General features: G+C 30.7%; 2 protein-coding genes across 9 annotated transcripts in view; one reads left to right on the forward strand and one right to left on the reverse strand.

Moving 5' to 3' along the window:
* LOC132904908 (rap1 GTPase-activating protein 1) overlaps nucleotides 1-19,271 on the forward strand; it is a 256,345-nt gene that overhangs the window by 215,689 nt on the left and 21,385 nt on the right. For all 8 annotated transcript variants that reach the window (XM_060955732.1, XM_060955734.1, XM_060955736.1 and 5 more), the window contains one exon: nucleotides 12,924-13,232. In XM_060955732.1, coding sequence (XP_060811715.1) covers nucleotides 12,924-13,232 — 309 coding nt within the window. The remainder of the gene's footprint in view (nucleotides 1-12,923; nucleotides 13,233-19,271) is intronic.
* The window catches only part of LOC132904923 (uncharacterized), a 292,582-nt gene that overhangs the window by 126,766 nt on the left and 146,545 nt on the right, over nucleotides 1-19,271 (reverse strand). The gene's annotated exons all lie outside the window — the stretch shown is intronic.

Genomic DNA, 19,271 nt, shown 5'->3' on the forward strand with positions numbered 1-19,271 from the left:
ATGAATAAAGAAATAAAGCGTTCAAAGCGCTTCTATTTAAAACGATAAAGCACTTTCGAATGAGTGCAAAGCGAATGTTAATTAGTTCGCCAAATATTATTTTTAGAATTTTCTATAATCAAAGTTGCGTAGTAGGAACATTAATTAATTTTTATTATTTCAATAACGTTAGCGTGTTAGAATTTAGTTAGCCGAACAAATATACTTTTATCCTAAAATATGTATGTCGACGACATAGGAGATTCCTCTCCGATGATTTATGACTCATATCTTGTATAGTATACGACAATTATTTAAATTATTAAACGAAATTATTAAACATTCATCGCTTGTCTTGTTTCGTATTATTCGCATTGTTCGTTACTACAAGTTAAACAGAAATTAAAAAATGAATTACTCAACAGCTACAAAAACAAATCAAAGAATAAGTAAAAGAGCGTCATGCGTATTTATACGCGATATACAAACTTCGTTCTGGAAAATCGAAATTTCGTACAGTCGAAAATTCGTTCTTACGCTTAATCTGTTGGTTGAAGAGCGTTTTAAAAGTTACCGTTAGTTCAGCTGTGTATTAATGCGCGTGCAAGCACGTAGACGCGAAACTTTCTCGTTCCATGCGGTTCCATCTCAACGGATTTCAAGAATGAATAGGATTTTAACAAGACTGCGAGTGGTGGAACACGGCTGAAAATGGACGGGGTGGGGTGCAAAGAAACGAAAGGTATTGGAAAAGAAAGAAAATATTAAATTGAAGGAAAAGAAAGTGAAGTGTAGCCGGTTTCATAGGGACAATGAAAAGGAGGGGCAAAGACACGGTGGAGTTTAAAAGTAATGCGGATGTGGGTGCTCGGATTACGTTTCAAAGTCTTCGTCTGGTTTCAACTTCCTGTAGTTTCTGATGCCGAGTCGTGTGCCATTCGTTGTCGAAGAACTTGCTGCCCGTTTCCCCCTGTCCTTCGGCCACTAATTTAAGTGGCTCTAAATTCGTGTACGACAGGGAACGAGCAACAAAAAGAAAAAGGATGAACCATATACGAGATGGTCTAGTGGAAATACGAAAAGAAAGGGACGATGATCTTTTGGTTCGCCGTCATTCTACGCTTCTTCGCCCCCTTTCCTTCACTGCCAAATATAAACCGGAGCCGTTCGAAGCTTTAGGGAAGAAGAAGCAATGCTACCAGAGAGAAGGATCGTGGAAGTGGAACAAAAAGTTAAACAGTGACAGCAACTCCATCGCGACTTCTATTCAACTATCTTTAGATCGGCCGATTCCACAGGGGAATCCCGTTGCTTCAGATAATCGAAGCATTTGCGAAATTTAAAGTAGGTTGACCTATGTATATGCTCTGCATATACACGGGAAATGGAAAATATACCTGTTCATAAGTGTTAAGTTATTAGACGTGAAATAGCTTGTGGTATTGTTTTTGTATTTACATCAACACAAAATCATTGATCGTTTTTGTGTTATTTTCCCTGTAAATGTTTTCATATTAGAGGAATTAATTTTGCTGTTAATTAGTTTAAGGACTGAATTTTTTTAGTTCTAAAAGCCTCAAATGTTTGTATTATTAATTCTTAATTTCATTTATTTTTATCAATGAAAGTTTTATTCAAAGGAATTTATTATCGCTTTGGTAATTATTATTTCATACAATTCGACGTGCCTAATTATTACAAGATATAGGATTTACAAGAATTACAAGAATTACAAGAATTAGGATTAAAAGAAGGTAAAATTGGAAAAAATTACCTCTTAAAAATTCGAAAACTTATCGAGAATAACTTATGAATTAATTGTTAGTTAATCAATCTCGTGAAGTTCGCCAATGTCCGGGAGATCAAAAGAAGATTAGATTAGAATAGATTCGAATCAATTTGAAATAAAGGAAATTGTACATTGCATCAAAGTTGAATAAACGTGGGTTATATTCCTAACATGCACACCTACAAATTATGGACGATTATTAGGATATGGTATTACTGCAGTGTAGATATTCTTACTCTATTTAAAGGAAAACTTCTTTGGTTAGTTGTATGTTTGTCAACTATTGGCTGGCATGAGTCGGTGTTGATCGGTAACTAATCGACGTAACTTCAAACAGGAAACCAAATTATTCAGATGTGTATTAACGAGAATGCAATCTTGTTACGTATAATTGGAAACGAAATGAATAGCAGCAAGGTCGAAGCGAATACTTGGCCTGTTAAAGTGTCGGCCAGGAACAGGCGACGACTGTTTAATTAACGGGAGCAAATGTGTTTCCGACACATGCTTGAATAATCGTTTAATTATTTATTCCACATATGTACTTTATACAGCTTGGATTTGAAGGGAGAAATGATAAAATATTAACGTGAGATATTTAATCATATGTTATTGTATTATTTTACTGCCATGTTCATAATTAACGTATTTTTCATTTTCTATCAAGAACAAAATCAATATCTGTTTACATACCATTAAATGCTGTTAATTTATTAACAGAATAGCAGAAATAAGCCAGTTAATGAGTAGACACACGTTATATATATAAATAAAAAATTGTGTTATATTGAAATAATTTTCCTTTAAAATGGTTCTTTTTGGTATCTAACGTAGAAATTAGAAGATTATGTAGGAAGGATTTACCGTGGAGATGTTGTCAATTTCATAACGGACTAGGGTCGACCCGTTAACCGGGAAAGAGAAATTAACTGGTTTAACTCGAAATTAACTCGGATTGTTAATTTCTTGGATGTAACATGTACTTTTTATATTTATAGCTACCCTATTCTTTAAAAATTAACTGTAGATTCTATTTATGCGTGCCAAAATTAAAACCGACTAAAACATATTAAATTAAACATATGTAATTATACAAATTATTTATATGGAATTATATCATAAGAAATTTTCATGTGAATAAATTGTACACAAAAGTATGTTTGTATCTCCGTTTTTCACTTAGGAATTACAAGCTTATAAATGTTTCACAACGATGAAGAACCAATTTATTGTCGTAGAACTTGACAAAATAAGAAATACGTGAGAAATAAGAATCATGCATGTAAAATTGAAATAGGGACAACGTTCACTTGCACGTCTAGACTCGAGATCCAAATGGAAGTGCCATTCTCCGAGGCCAGGAACGAAATCGTTCCTTTTGCTTACGAAATGTTTTAAACGAGAAAAGGCCAGCACGTCGCTTTGGTGCGCGAGGAGCCAGCTGGAAACTGAAATAACTGATTGCTTGCTCGATATCGTGCGAATACTGATATTCACGAGTAGTCGTTCATATTATAGCATCACCTGCCGCAACACCATATGTTCCTATTATTAGCGTTCACTATCCTTTATGGTCAGTACATGTCGTTTTTATTACCTGATCGTCGAATACATTTTATCTGTGCTTTTCATAGAATGGTCGAAATTTAGTTCCATGAAATAACGTTAACATTGCTATTCTCGGTTAGTTTATTTTCCATCGAACGAGAGACGAGGTCGTATAATCAACTTACTTCGCTGGCAAAAGGCTTCGAAGTGTCGTTCAATACGAATGATTTAAAAAACTTAATTTCTCTTAATTCTTAATCGCTTCCTTTCAACGTTTTGTGTTGTGATAGTCTAGAGATCCACTATACAACCAATCCATTGAGTGGACGAATCTCGGCACATAAATTCTCTGTATCAAAATCAATATTTTGATTAGCTATATCTGCCACAATATTCAAAATGTCTAGTTGCATTATTAGGAAATTCAATTATATCAACGTTTCATAAATATACCAAGTGTAGCCTACAAATGTATAAAGATAAAAAAATAAAATGATCTGCATATTTTTCAAAATAAATTTAGTTAAATTCGGAATATTTCAGTTTTTCTTGCAATACTTACGCGAATAGACCTAAGACCGATTAAATTAATTTACTGGGATAATGTAATCCATCAAAGTATTTATATTCTTTATTTTGGATATTTTGAATTTTTATTATTCTTATGATCTCTGTTCGGGTATACGTGTATGAGAAAAAATAAAATCGTGCTTATATCGGTGTACGAAATAACAAAACTTCCTCTTTCTAGAACGAGAAGTCAGCTTCTGCTACGCAGCCCATTTCTGCTACGAAATTGAAATTCGTTTCTCCCTTATTTTTGTATATCCAGAAATCAAGCGCGTAAAGGATTTTTTAATATTAATTTTTCCAATTTGCAGTCGAAATAGTATAGAATTCATTAAATTTATAAAACTAATTAGTCGAACGTACACGTTATTAAATTAAAATTTGAATTTGGAAGATTTTCATAGGAAACGCTTCCACTCTCGTTCTGAGTGTATATGTGAAAATGTTCATTATATACTATATAGATATCGATTTTCTGATTGATGGAGGACAAGGACAACATTTTTAAATTTAAATCGTTTAAATTAACAATTAGAATAAGTCAGCGATTGTATATTTTATTGCTCTGCACCCGTTTACACCTGTTCCGAATATTATGATACAACGATATCATGTATCACCTGCAACGTGCTTAGCATTGCAATTTATAATTATGAATTGGACACACGCCATAAATAATACGAAAAATTTTAGTTCTCATGGAAAAAGTCATGAAAAAAGTCGATTCACAATTACAACCATAGGCTTTAGGTTATTTTAACCAACTGGTTTTATTAAAATCGTTTCATACCGCGTGATAATCAAATTGAATTGCTTGATTAATTTTACAATGGAAAGGAAATATTAAATTATTCTGAACATTCTTTACTGTGTTATCATTTCATGTGTAATCTGTTCCTGCTATTTTCATTCTATTTAATGGAAAATTTAGTCGAATTATGATATTCAATCATAACTAAAATTTTAGTTTTATGAAAAAGACATTATATAAACATAAATTAGAAAATATTTTGGTGTAATTGTGTATTATATTCTTAGCACTAATGTCAAGGATAACAAGTATTTATGTTATGTAACAAAATATGTTATTTTAAGGCTCTATATGTTGCCCATTGCATAATTTTTTATTTCCTTCATAATGTTATGTTTTATGTTAATTAGAAATTCCTAAGGTGAAGGTTATAGATAATTTATCAACATTAATGTTAGGTTAAAAGATAATGATATTTTAAAATAGAACCTGAATACATTCCGATAACTTGCAAATTAAAACCAAATAATGTTTTGCAATATTATCAGTTTTAAAAACAGGCGAAAAATTATTACTTAAAATAATATGTTGAATTTATACTTATAAGTGCTAAAATCAATAGGTAGTAATCTTTATGAATAACTAGTTCACTAACAGTTAATCGAGTATTGAGAAACAATGAGAGAAATTATCGAAGGCGCATCTTGCATTGAAAATCGGTCTCCAATAATCGATATTTCGTATGACACATGATAACGTTCAACCGCTGATATTTCGGCAGCACATGCCACCTGCTTGCAACGCTATGTATTCGATGCATTTTCCAACGTATGTGCTACATTACGTATGCCTTCCGCTATACCCGCTGTACATGTACGTATTTTGTCAGCTGTATGATATAATTTATCAAGAACATTTATCCTCGCTTATTTTTCATAGGGGGTACTATCAGTAGTTAATAAAAATGTTTCATATCGATATCTTTATTGAGATATATTGACATACATATGTATTCAATTAAAATTAATATATTCATTCATACGTACTAATTTGAAGTTATTAGTTATTTAAAAAAAGAAGCTGATAATGATACTTTAAGAGCTAACACTGACCAACAGGCATAATTTAATCATTATAGTCTTTAAAATATTAAAATATAAAATATTAGTATTTTAAACATGTCATGTCAATACTGATATTTAATCCTTTTAACATATAATATAATTTTTACATCGCGGATATTTATGCAAATTCATATTTTTGTACACGAACAAAGAGATAAAAGCTAAGCAAAGATTTGTTTTATTCATTAAATATTATAACAAGTGATATATGTATTTGGTATATATCTTTGCATTATATATATGTATAGTATGCATTCTCTCCATCTTCGTACCTTTATATTGCCCACAAAGACATAAAAATTCTTTTCTGCCTACAGTATTTACATGCTCTTCATGTTATTTTTGAAAAATGTTTCCCACTTTTTTATCCAGGTACTTAAATTAAATTATTAGTTAAATGTAGTTTTAGTTTGAAATCATGATTAACCCAATACGATTAATTATTTCCTAAATATTTCCTAAGTTAAAATGGAAAATAAGAAAAATATTATAATACATATGTCATATATATATAATACATACATGTCATTGTAAATATGAAAAGAAAAATATTATAATGCTTTAAATAACTTAAAATTCTGGATACTGTGATTAAATCTCTGGAATTTAAATTTTGTTATATAACTTTGCGTAAAAGAGTTGTTCTATAATTTATCCGCATCAGTTTAAGATAATATAATTATAACAGTTTGAGGAGTGATATTAGTAAAAGAATAAAAGAAAACTCTTGCTTGACTATATAAATTTGATGTGCAGGTGCTGGAGAGCCAAGTTTATTTCAGCCTTAAATAATAACAACAGTTTTCCGAGAGAGAGAAAGGGAGACGAAGGAGGAAATATTTGATCATGTTGGAATATTATTACGTAAATGCTAAGTACTTCGACAAACGAGTCGATGTTTCAATGTGATGTCTGATAAGTAAACTACCGGTATTTCTATCGGTTGTCCATATCTATTACCATATATGTACGTATATGTACGTTAGAGCATCCTGAACGTTGTTAACTGTAGATGTGTGTACACACCGTCCGTTTTGACATGTGAATATATTCCAATTTGAATTTCTGTGCCTACGGGAACTGTTTAAATTCTCATTGAATCGACGGAAGACTGTTACGTAAATACTTTCATATAGGTATATTTCTCTTTCAAAAGCTGATACTCAACGATCGTACTACTCGTTTATTTCCTAAAATGATGAATTTGCATTGCTTTCATTGCAGTGCTTATTATTAATACTGCATGTGAAAATGGAAGAATTTTCTATAAGTGTGTGACGTGTGTATAAATTCCTTTTTGAAACATCATTTTACTTTATTAAATATAACAATTACTTATGCAGTATTTGATAAATTCATTTTTATCTATTATCTGTATTCCTAAAAGTCTATTATTTGTCGCTTTCAAGACTTTTTTTTTATTTTCATTTTGAAGTACAAATGAAAATTTTAGAGAATTCTCACGCGGTATTTCAATTTGTTTCGATCCACACTTTCTATTCCCATTTCAATTCGAAAATATTCCGACCGAAAAGTCTAATAAATTTGTTATTCCTTTTGGCATCGTTCTAGAAACAAAGGTTGATTGAATTGCTATTGTTGTTATATTGTTGATTGAATTGTTATTGTATATGTATTGTATATGTCCAAACTTTAATAGCTCCAAGTATTCTCCAAACTACATTTTATTCACAATTAGTTTTCAGTAAATATCGAAAGTAAACTTACATTGTATTGTTACAGTAATGTTACAGTACATGTGTATGTGTACTGTATTTTAATATTACAAGGAGCATATATTAAGTATTTTTCAATTTTGTATCTATCTATGCTTCCTCAATTAATGCAGTTCTATATATCACTTATCTTGATACATAATATAGTTTCAATTTACATACACATATATGTTATAATGTAAAAATATTCAGGTACTTGCTTATTTTCTGTACCGTACAATTTAATTACAAAATTGCGAATAAAAGGTTTTCAACCAGTTTATACTTGATGGTGGTTACAGCCGCGTATAGTAGAATATTATGATACAATACGATTGAATTTTAAATGCTAACATGTATGTAACAGGGAATTTAGCTTTTGTAATTTGAAATATTGTATAACTATTGTTGGAACTGAAACTATAGGAAGCTTCTTATCTTCAGAATATTCAATTTCCAAACTATGTATAACTTAGATAAGATTAGTAGGTATGCATACATCAATGTGAATTGCTTATTTAATAATTGTGATATACTATTAGTAGGACTGTATATGGATAATTATAATCTATGCTCTGTTGATTTCATTAGAAAATAATCAATATTGCTCATGATTATTAATTTGTCATTAATATCTGCAGTTTTGTAAAATTCATTCTTATTACAAATCAATCAAAATTTACAGGCTTTATGACCGGCTGAATATAATATACATATATTATATTACATTACATTATATTGTATTGTATTATATTAACATAATATAATATATTATATCATAAAGAAGAATTGCAAAAAACATGGCCTTGAAATATTATATATGTATGTATGTGTGAAGCGAGAAGGGCAAAATGTTCTGACTTTTTAAAGAATAAGCCTATAAAGTTCTGTTGCGCGTTGAGAATGACTTGAACAGAAGATTCATAAATAGTTGAAATCCAATTTGCTTGGTAGAGATGTATACTGTCGTTTTCGCACTATAGGTTCTGTTGGATGGCGCAATTAATTGGAATTAGCAGATCGAAAGATGAAAATTTACGATTATGATCGCGACGAGACCATCTGTGATTCATAACGTTACGATATTGCTTCTGAATGGATTATTTACGACGTTGGTGCCGTTAATTTTTTCAAATGAAACTGATTATTTTATAGCTACTTGAAAAATTGTCCTAAATATTAACAGTTGGCACGAAAGGAATATTTTTGCTGAAAAACAAAGCATAGTTTTCATAAACAGCTTTGTTTGTTTCCATATCAAAGTAAACTTGCATATTGCATTAAGATGGGGAAATTACGTCGAATAACATTTTGTATACCGAGACACATACATATAACCAATTTAGGACAATGTATTTAGCTGTTTGTGTATTACGGAATTGTGCGATACTACGTACTTACACAATAACTTGTTATTTGTTTCATCAAATATTTTTTCGCAAGGTATCGCTACGCATTATACTCGATTATTCGTTTTCTCTTATTTATAATTTTTCCGCCATTATTCTTTATTTTGATATTAGCTCATTTTAAAAACATATCGCTAATTATATCATAATAAGAAGAACGTATACGAATTACATCTGCCTTAATATCGACCTTAATTTCACATATGTAATTATGAGGTCGTTTAATGTTTTTATTTTTCTTGAAAAGAATACAACAAAGGAATACATACGTGTAACAAGTCTAACAGAACGTTACTTATTAAATCTAATTGAGGGTAAAACTAAAAGTGTATCGTTTGTAAATGGAGCATACTGTAGTGTTATATAGCCTCGTTCTACAGTGTTACAATACAAGCGTTATGCTATAACTCGTTTTATCTTGTCATATAACAGTAATCTTTATCTTGCCTTAGAATTAGAAATAGTTTATAACATTCTAAATAACTGCTCTACAAACTACACACAGACCGAATATTTGTACCGAGTGCGGTTGAAAATATGGTACAGCAGACTCTTGAACAACGCAAGGATTTGAGACGACGTAATTGAAAATCCGCGTATAATTTCTCCATAAACTTAACAACAATAACTTACTGTTGACCGGAAGTCGTATTTTGTATGCTATACATATGCGTTACCACTAAACTGCGCATATTTATGCAAATTCATATTTTTGTGGACAGGTATACCTAACCATGAAAAAAATAGGAATTTAAATGGAAATTAATTTCATCTATTCTATACCATGGGAAGTTGCTTGCTTTGAGTATTTATATATCTTTTCATATTTGATGAATTTTGTATATTTTTGCATATATAATGCTTATATCCTTTGCGATAAACATCCATAGTTTAGCTATCACTATGTATTTATACCAAAATAGAGCAGAACAAAAAAATGTTATTAAGAAAATTATAAAAAGCAAAAAATCTGTTCGATCGATCAATTTTTTCTTAATTCGAAATAAATACATTTTTTAATCGATCCGAAATATTTCAAGGAGGAAATCTGCGCATGATTGGAGCCAGATTATTCAAGAGACAAATGTACAAGCGGGCAGAAAGCGAATTTCATATTAGATTATTGCACTTTTAGTATCATGCAATCGAATCGTACAATAAATATTTTTAGTAGTGTATATAGCTGAAGTATAAATAATACAATATCTATTATACTTTTAATATAATACCTAAATTTTCTAATGCAATGTTTACATGACCTTCATGAATTATCGAATTTAAAATCGGAAAAATAGAAATATTAGTGTGTACATACGCAATGGTTTTTTAGAATTGCTTCTCTCGAAAGCTAAACGTCGAATGACAAATTTTTATTTCACATTTTTAATTAATTTTTTCATAACGGATCGTCTTCTGTTTGTTTGAACAATATTTTCAGCCACACGTTGCACTATGTATTCGACATTTATGTTAACTGACATTCATCGATGCACTTACTTCGCTTCCTTTTTCAATCCGCGAAACCATTCAGTCGTTCTGGTTTCATGAACACGCGGAATTGTCGAAGACATTCCGATTTCCTGCAATACGACCATTTCTTTTGCCTCTTCCCTTCCGGTGGATCGATCGATCGCTTCAGTGCCAGCGTTGCGACATGATTGAAATTGTATGAAAGTGCACTTTTATTTATGTAACGTACCAGCTAAAGCAGAATGAAACAGGATACTAGATAGTAACGCGAGCCCCTGCATACGTCAGGAATTTAAAGCGATTACATAGTTGAGTAAAAGTTGAGTAATTGCTGTGAAATTACATTCAACCCAAGTTTCTCTTGTTTCCTACTGTTACTTACTATCGCTTTTGCTCGCTGTGAATTAAACTAGGATTAATAAAAAATTGTTTTATACAGTAAGATATGTAAACTTTCCTTGTTTACACTTCAGTCATAATCGTATTACTCGATTTTAAAAATATTATTTACTTGAATCGCTATACGTAGAACATAATTTGGTTCGAAATAATAGTACAACGAGTATAAATGTTTTTATTTATATTTTGCATTTAACTTATCTTTTCCGCTAGCAGTTTCTTTGGAGCTTTTAGAGACTTCTAGAGTATCTGATTTCTTGTCATGATAAAAAATTCGTAGATGCAAAAATACGCGATGAGTAAGGCAATTAAGATTGAACATCCCAGTTAAGACCTAGGATTGTCTGCTAGCGCTTTATCGATAAGACAAAGTCTAATATTGTCTTATTAGAAAATAGTACTTGTTGACCAATTCCGGATTTTTTTCTTTAATTGCTACGTTTAATATATCCAACTTAACGTAGCGTTTGTCCAAATTCAATGTTTCAATTTCAACGTTATTTGACAAAAATACATAAATAATTCTTCTCCATTCTCACGATATATAGGACAAAACGTATCGACTGTCAAAAACATAAAACGAGCAACACGATAAAATTTCATTCGGCAAAATGTAATATATATTTACTACGCTGTATACGTATCAAACGAATGTTATTCACTAATGAATCCAGAACAGCATAAAATGGAGTTTCATCAATTTGTTTTTAATTAGTTTGTTACATCATTCACTCGCATCTGTTACACTGAATATGTAGTTGGCATTAATTGACTGCATCCTATTCTGGTTCTTTATGTAACTGAAACTATTCAAAGTTCCGTAAAAGGGGTGGCACGATAAAGAAACATAGAAAGCGAGTGTAGAAGTTCCGTACGTTAATGGTACAGGACCAACATGTATGGCTGGTAACAATGCCAAATGAAATTCATTAAAAAGCGCATATGTAATAAAGAAGTATACGCGTCAGCCGCGGTACTCTAATAATAATAGTTAAAAAGAAAGCGCGAAGAAAGAAAAATAATTGCTTGCTTCCCCCGCGGCCAACAAAACCGTTCAGCAATATTTTATAGCAAGTACACGTAATGTACAGTTAGTTTACGTCGTATATCCTAAAATAAATGACGTGCACGTCAAGAATATTCTTCTTCAATGTCGATTGAGTACATATTTAGAACTGCATCGTGCGTACATACATATATATTTACTTATGAACCGATTCGAACACTTGTAGAAACCTGTTATGGATATATTATGGACTTATATTATACGAAACATTTTAAACATTTTAAACTGTTAATAAAATTTGGAACAAGTCTGAATATATATGTAAGAGCAACAGGATATTTAGCGCAAGTGTATGTTTTCCAAAGATTACAAAAGTATTTAAACAATCAGTCATATTAACTACATGTATATTATAAAACATTATATTAATTAAATACTGTTAATATTGATAAATTGAAGTATTTAGAGGGAACATTTTAAAAACTTATCATATACTGAAGGCGGTGTTTACAACACACATAAATAAAATTTATTTAAAAATGAATATAAAATTTTTTATGGTAAGTGCCCAAATATTTTTGTTACCCTCTGCAGCCATATGTATAAGAAGAATAAACGAATACCATAATCGAAATTATTTAACATCTTTAATACCTTACTTAAGGACTTGTATGCCTGTATTTCATAATACAATGCGCGGAATTGTATTATGCGCTTTAATTGGTTAATTGGTTTCATAAATTAAACGATTCTCTTCATAGATTTAATAAGAACGATAGGAGAAAGAATGCGAAAAATTGCTCACATGCGTTTCTCTGATAATTCACAACGTCCAGCATAATTTAAATAACGTAAATAATAACAATTTCTATATAAGAACTACCGCGAATTAAAAAGTGCTTCATATATATTTTATTCTATATTTCTGATATTCTTAATATAAAAGTATAAAAGCTTTTTCAATTGTTGCAACATTAATCTTTTCTTCGGGGTATTATGAAAGATAGCGAAATGCGAAAATGACAATTATTGGAGTGGCTTAAATTGTGGAAAGTTCTAGATCTCTTAACGATTCAATTTAAAATTCTGAAAGGGCTTTTAAAAGATAGACTACATTGGAAGTGAATTTGAGCTCATATCGAACTGGCCTGTCGTGATTACAGACCCCGAGGGAGGACAGGGCAGCGTCGAGTCCTGGTAATCAGAATAATCACACACCCACGCCATCCCCGTCACCAGTTGGCGATGCACCCGCTGGCAGGGCTCTTATGGAGGCTGCGCTTCAGCAAGCCACTTCCGGAACTCAGCCACCTCTTGTGGTGACACCGCCTGGATACTGGGTCGACGGTACCGATCATCGACACGCCCTGGACTCAGCTGGCAGGGCGTTACTTCCGGCGCAGCCTGCATGGCAACCCAGGATAGACCAAGATGATACAGCCAAATGCTATAGGCGATTCTTCGTTGGAAGGGTATGTAAATTATGTACGAGTATATTCTCTAATATGTTCTTCGACATTTAACATATCAATCGTGAATTTAATTTTTATATCCATTTTATTAGATTCTATTTTGTTCGTACTGTTTTGAAATACTTTCTGGGTCGACTTACACGATTGAACTATTATTAGTGAAATTTTACAGACCACAAGTCAGGCTTCTAATAAATTAAAAAATAATAATATTATCCTAAAAAATAATAAATTTAGTAATATTTAGTAATATTACTTAGCAATACTTACTTTGAATAAAGTAGAGTATGCATATTAATTTTATTGAAACGAAATGAATATATCAGTTACAGAACTTTAACCTATTTCATTTTCTAAATATTAAGTTTAGGACTGATGTGGAGCTTCTTCTAATGTGAATTATGGAGCTTTTTTCCTATATTTAGAAATTCTTTTCATTCTTGGAGGAATTACTAAAACACCATTAATACCTTCAAAAGCTCAATGTAAACAGTGAAAAGTATGAAATATAAAGAGTAATTCCATTTAATGCCCGTGTTAAAAAGTCGGGGATTTTAGAATAATTTTAATGTATAAATGTAAGAAAATGATTTTCAATGAACTAAACACGAAGACAGAAAAAATTTGTACGTGATGAATTGGTGTTTAAATTTTTAAGTATAAATTGAATTAATTTTTCATAAAATTACAATATACAGAGATATTCAATGTTTGTTTAGGTGTTTATTTAGTATTTGTAAAGATATAAAGTAAATATCTACTTTTTTTTAGATACTGAAAGATATATGTTATTATTAATTCAGGATTCAGGAAATAAATTTTTAACTCTCTCATCTTCTGAGAAAGAAAATGTGATTATAGACTTATAATAATTTTATTATATATCATTTCACTTTTATTTTTATGAAACTTAAATGTTAGGCGTTGCTTAAATATCAGATGTTGAGTATACCTGTATATGTATGCACTCAAATACTTCTTTCACTATTTAATAAGATACAGGTTTCCAGACTACGCTACATGCTTATTACTAACGACTTCTAGCATAAGTTGTAATTTACTACCACTTTCGTGTTGGAATATGTACTTAAGTTTTGCAAACAAGCAAAACCAGTTAAATTTTAATTATATTGAAAATAATATTAGCTCATCAATTATTCATTTTTATGGTACAAAATTTAGAAAGGGAAATGTAAACAATTCTGTAAATATGAATGTTTTCTTATATAATATAATTATGTTACGTACAAAATGTTTTTAATTTTAATTTTTTAATTGCACTATAGTATTTCATCGTCCGTTTGAACTTTCATTCAGATTGTGTAGAATCTGCTAGTATTGTGTAATAAGTATTATAATTTTTTTAATATTTTTTTATACGATATATAATAGACCAAGTTAATTGTTTTTGAAATAAATTATTGACAGAAAATTAAATATGACACTTTAATTACGCTGTTCTCGAAAGTGCGAGCGTAGGAAACTAGTTTTGTGAAATTATAACTGAAAATTATAAAGTGTTAAAAAAAGTATCAAAGTCTTATAAAGTATTAATTGAAAATTGCTCCTATGAAATTGTTTTTCGTTCGGAGTACAATATTTACAATTTTGTATGCATTACTTTCATTACGCATATTCATTTATGTTTCATCACATGACGAATTTGAATAAGTTTCACTAAAGGAAGTACAACGAGATTAGTTTATATATAAAACATCTGAAAGGTTTCTTGTTTAAACTACAATTATAACATTACTTAATCGCATTTTTTTACGAATATAGAGCCTTCTCACACAATTTTATTGAAACATCATGTGTTTTGAAGTTTCGTAATTATCATACATATAAGGTATTAAGAAAAATACTTATTTATTCATAAATATAAATTGCTAAAAGCATTTTATTTTATTTTTTTAATAGAATCATATTTTATTTATACTGTTAAATCAAAAATAGATTTAAGAATTTTAATAGCGACGACTCCAATCTGTGGCATTAAGAAACGTACAATTTTCACGACCACTCTAACGAAACATTGGTCAATAAAAAGGTTAATTGTTATGCTTAATTCTCATCTGATATTTGCAAACGTAAAATATAAAAATATCACTTAGTTTCCTTAAAATATCCTATAATTTCAAATAAACTTACATAACATATTAGTTAATATTTGCTATTATATTATACTTTAACAGAACTCGAACGCTTATCATAGGTAATTTATTTTAATCATAAATTGCCTTAAATATAATAATTTCTTTTTGCAATAAAATTCTAATTTTTTAATGTATTTAATTATTTATTATACATATTTATTCCTGAAATACAGAGGCTTTGGAAGTTATAATTATACTGTCGTACATTGTTGTTGTATTTTTTCGTAAAATTATAGCAAATATATACATGCTCATACCTAAAAAATAAATTCATATGTTAGAATCGCAGGGAACATTGGTTGTACCCCATCCTCTTTCCGTAAAGTTACAGTAACTTTAAACGTTACAGAAGTTAATTAATACTACGATACGCGAATAATGCAAAATGGAAACATGTTTAGGTTTCTATAAACTGTATTGCATACATGAATTCAGTATTGGTTATCGATTGGCGCCTATGGTGTTCAAATGTATCAAGATATACCGATTTCCTAAAAGTTTCGTATCTCGTTGGAATTACGAACCGATAAAGCTTTGTTGTCCGATAATTTGCATTAATTTGCGTATGTCTTTCGATAGATGCTCGATCTTGTAGATTAATTAGCCCATTAGTTTAACAAGTCGAATATAAATTTCATCGTGTACGTTTCACTACCATTTTATGGTTACACGTTATACGAAATCGCTTTGGAGTAGCTACTAAAATTGTAAATCCATAATGATTGGGCAGTGTTGAGGAGAAATTATAAGATTATAACGATTAGCCAGTGTACCTTGAGCCGATTAGTCATTCTACTCTGAAACAATGCCTAGATATGCAGGCTGAATTAAGCACTGATGATTGTGAACATCACCGTCCGTATCCTTTTGCTAATTACTTCATTGTACCCAAGAGTAATGGCGTTATTTAAACAGAATCATGGAAACACGTTCTTACATTTATGAGCGTAGATGCACCTGATACAGTTGAGGGAACGAACAATATATCCACATAGTTTGATTAAAAAGAGGCGAATGTTGATCAAAGATGCATATACAATGGGAAAATCATTGAGATACTTGTATGTACTAGTATATCAAATTTACGGAAACGAGTATCGAAATTTATTCCGAAGAAGAAGCCCGATTGAAAAATTGTAAAATGGAAAATTTGAAATTCAATGAGCAGCACGCATGGCTTTCATACAGCTCGCGGTGATTTTGCTAGATGATTTTGTACTACATATTACATTACTAAGGCTAATCAATAAAAAGCGTATAAAAATAGCATAGCATCTTTGACATTTTCCGATAGAAATGGAAAATAAAAAAGATAAATTAAATCAAATTAGATTTTACGTGAAAAATATATTCGACTGATATCGTTTCGCCGAGTGATCGTTTCACAGTTCGTTTAACCGAGATTTTAAGTCACAGTTAACTTATTTGAGTAACAATTAAGCGAATTATTTTAACTGCTAATTATCTCGGTCGTGTTACAACACTATTCATTCATTAAAATTAACATTCCAAAGTTATTAAACCTGTTTAATTCCTTCGGTTATACAGTCGCTAAAAATAAATTGGAAAAACTGATAATAATTCTAATTTTATTGCAAAATTTGCACGCATTTTGAAAAATATCACGCGAAGAACTAATTTCTGCCGTTTCTCTCGTAACTGCTCCAAGCACGGTTAATGGGCAAGACATGCATATGTAAAACACTATGCGTGCTGCAAAGCATGATGGCTCTCGGTAAATACAGGGTGATTAGAAAATAAATTCGATCCTTAGATAAAAAAATACATCTACTCGCATCATTTTTTTTTACAAAGTACTGATAACGTAACGATATTAATCTATTTTTTTATGTGTGATATTGCATGTTTCGTTGTGTTTAACTTTGTTTTATTTCACTCTATTTTCCTATAATAAAATATTGATAAGGTAAACATAGAGAGTATAAATGTATCTCTGGAATCACTGAAATTAGTTTGTTCATATTTTATTTAAATAACAACGTTAATAAAATTACGTAATTAATGAAGAGAGAAAAAGGGTCAAGCTAAAAAGTAGACAAATAAACTTATACAGGAATGCCGTTGTGAGTTAGTCTAGTGAGTATCTGAAACTTCTCGTTTTCATTCCACACAAAAAATAAAAGATATACTCCGTATCGTAAAAAGTGTCTCATCTTGATAAAAGACAGCTGCAGTGTACCAGTCTGGGATAAGTATCATCGAACTTAACATAGAACCAATTTTTATTCGTTTTCTTATATATCTACACTACACAAACATCCAGACATTTACGTATTTGCGGATTTCGCATAAATATCTTACGGATTTGATTTCTTTTATGGATTTATTATGTTGGGTTACAATCTCGATCTTATTCCTGCCTAGTATAAGAAAACGCGAGATTACTTTACAATCACCCTATAGTACGGCTTGCGAATGCGAGCGTTCTACACACGTAGGAATCATGAAGGTGGATAGAAAAGGAAGATGAGGCGAGGCAGAAAGAAAAGAAGAGGGAAAGAGGCGCAGGTAAAGGAAAAGAGTACTTCGGGCGTGGGAGTGGGAACGTTCTCATAGTCTACAAGCAATACCTATATAAGAAGAAACTCACCTCGCCTCCTCTCTTCGACATCCCTGATTTTCATCCTTAACTGCTTTTAAGGTGCCTCCACTTTTCTTCCGCTTGCCCTCTTGCTCATCATCCTCCTCCCTCGCCCTTCATTTTCCAACGCAGAATTATTTGTGTAGATACTAACTCTGCGTTGGCTACGCTACGGTCAGGCTCTTTCAGTTGCGTTGTTTTTGTCCGCTTCTTCCGGGGTTTTTCTTTTATAGCTTTGTGCGGTTTTCATTGAAATGTCGGGAGACCGCGCGGAATTCTGAAGGATATAACTGCTCGCTTTCTCTTTACCTTTCCAATGGGCTTTCGTGCGCCGATCGTTCCTCTGTGACGTGAGAATATCGGAAATCGCGAGTAAACGTTCTATTTAATAAGGTATAATGAGGAATTAATAAAGTATAATTAAGTGTTGGGCGTTTCTGTTTGGAGAATACCAAGAGACTCATGCGTGTATAGTGATTTATCTTTACTGTTACAAATTAATGAGAAACATGTTTATTTCGAAGTTGGAGTTAATGCTAGTTTCGATTATCAAATTTCCGATCTATTACAAATTGCACTACTAGATCTCCCGTTTATATTTTGCACAGTACACATAATTGTATTCTCGTTGATTGTAGATCACTGAAACTGTTATTGCAATAATTTATATAACCAAGTATTTACATTCATAATCCTAATCGTGCATCTATTAAAATAGTTTATTGTTCGAATAATATAGATATTTTTCGCATCATACATATTTCGAATTATTAAACTGATATTTAGAAGAATGAAAGTTGATATATTATATACAAACAGTTTAATTATTTAGGTTTATTATTTGTGTGTTATTCTTACATAAGGACATCTTCCTAGAAAAATAATTCTTAATATAAATTCAAATTAAAAAACAGTTTTTAATTATTCATTACATTAATGTAATTATTCTACAAGTGATCGAAGAATTAATTACAATATTACTTCCACTTGCCACGCAGAGAAACATAGATTGAAAGTTTGATATTAAAATTCATAAAAATAAATGAAGTAGCATACTTTATCTCTCAAGTGTCTCGCTTTTTAAAAATAAAGAGAGGCAAAGTTTTCGTACATAAATTTAGCGGACAAAGGAAGAGGAAAAGTTTCTAAGCTATTGTAAATTTCATAGAGTCGCGAAGACGGAATTCATGAGGAAACAACTTTGTGCTTTTGGGAAGTGTTTCCAGGAATTACCTTAAAGTACATTCTTTTTTTTTTTTTTTTTAATGAAATGAAATTATT

The sequence above is a fragment of the Bombus pascuorum genome, chromosome 3 (genome assembly GCF_905332965.1).
Source record: "Bombus pascuorum chromosome 3, iyBomPasc1.1, whole genome shotgun sequence".
NCBI lineage: Eukaryota > Metazoa > Arthropoda > Insecta > Hymenoptera > Apidae > Bombus > Bombus pascuorum.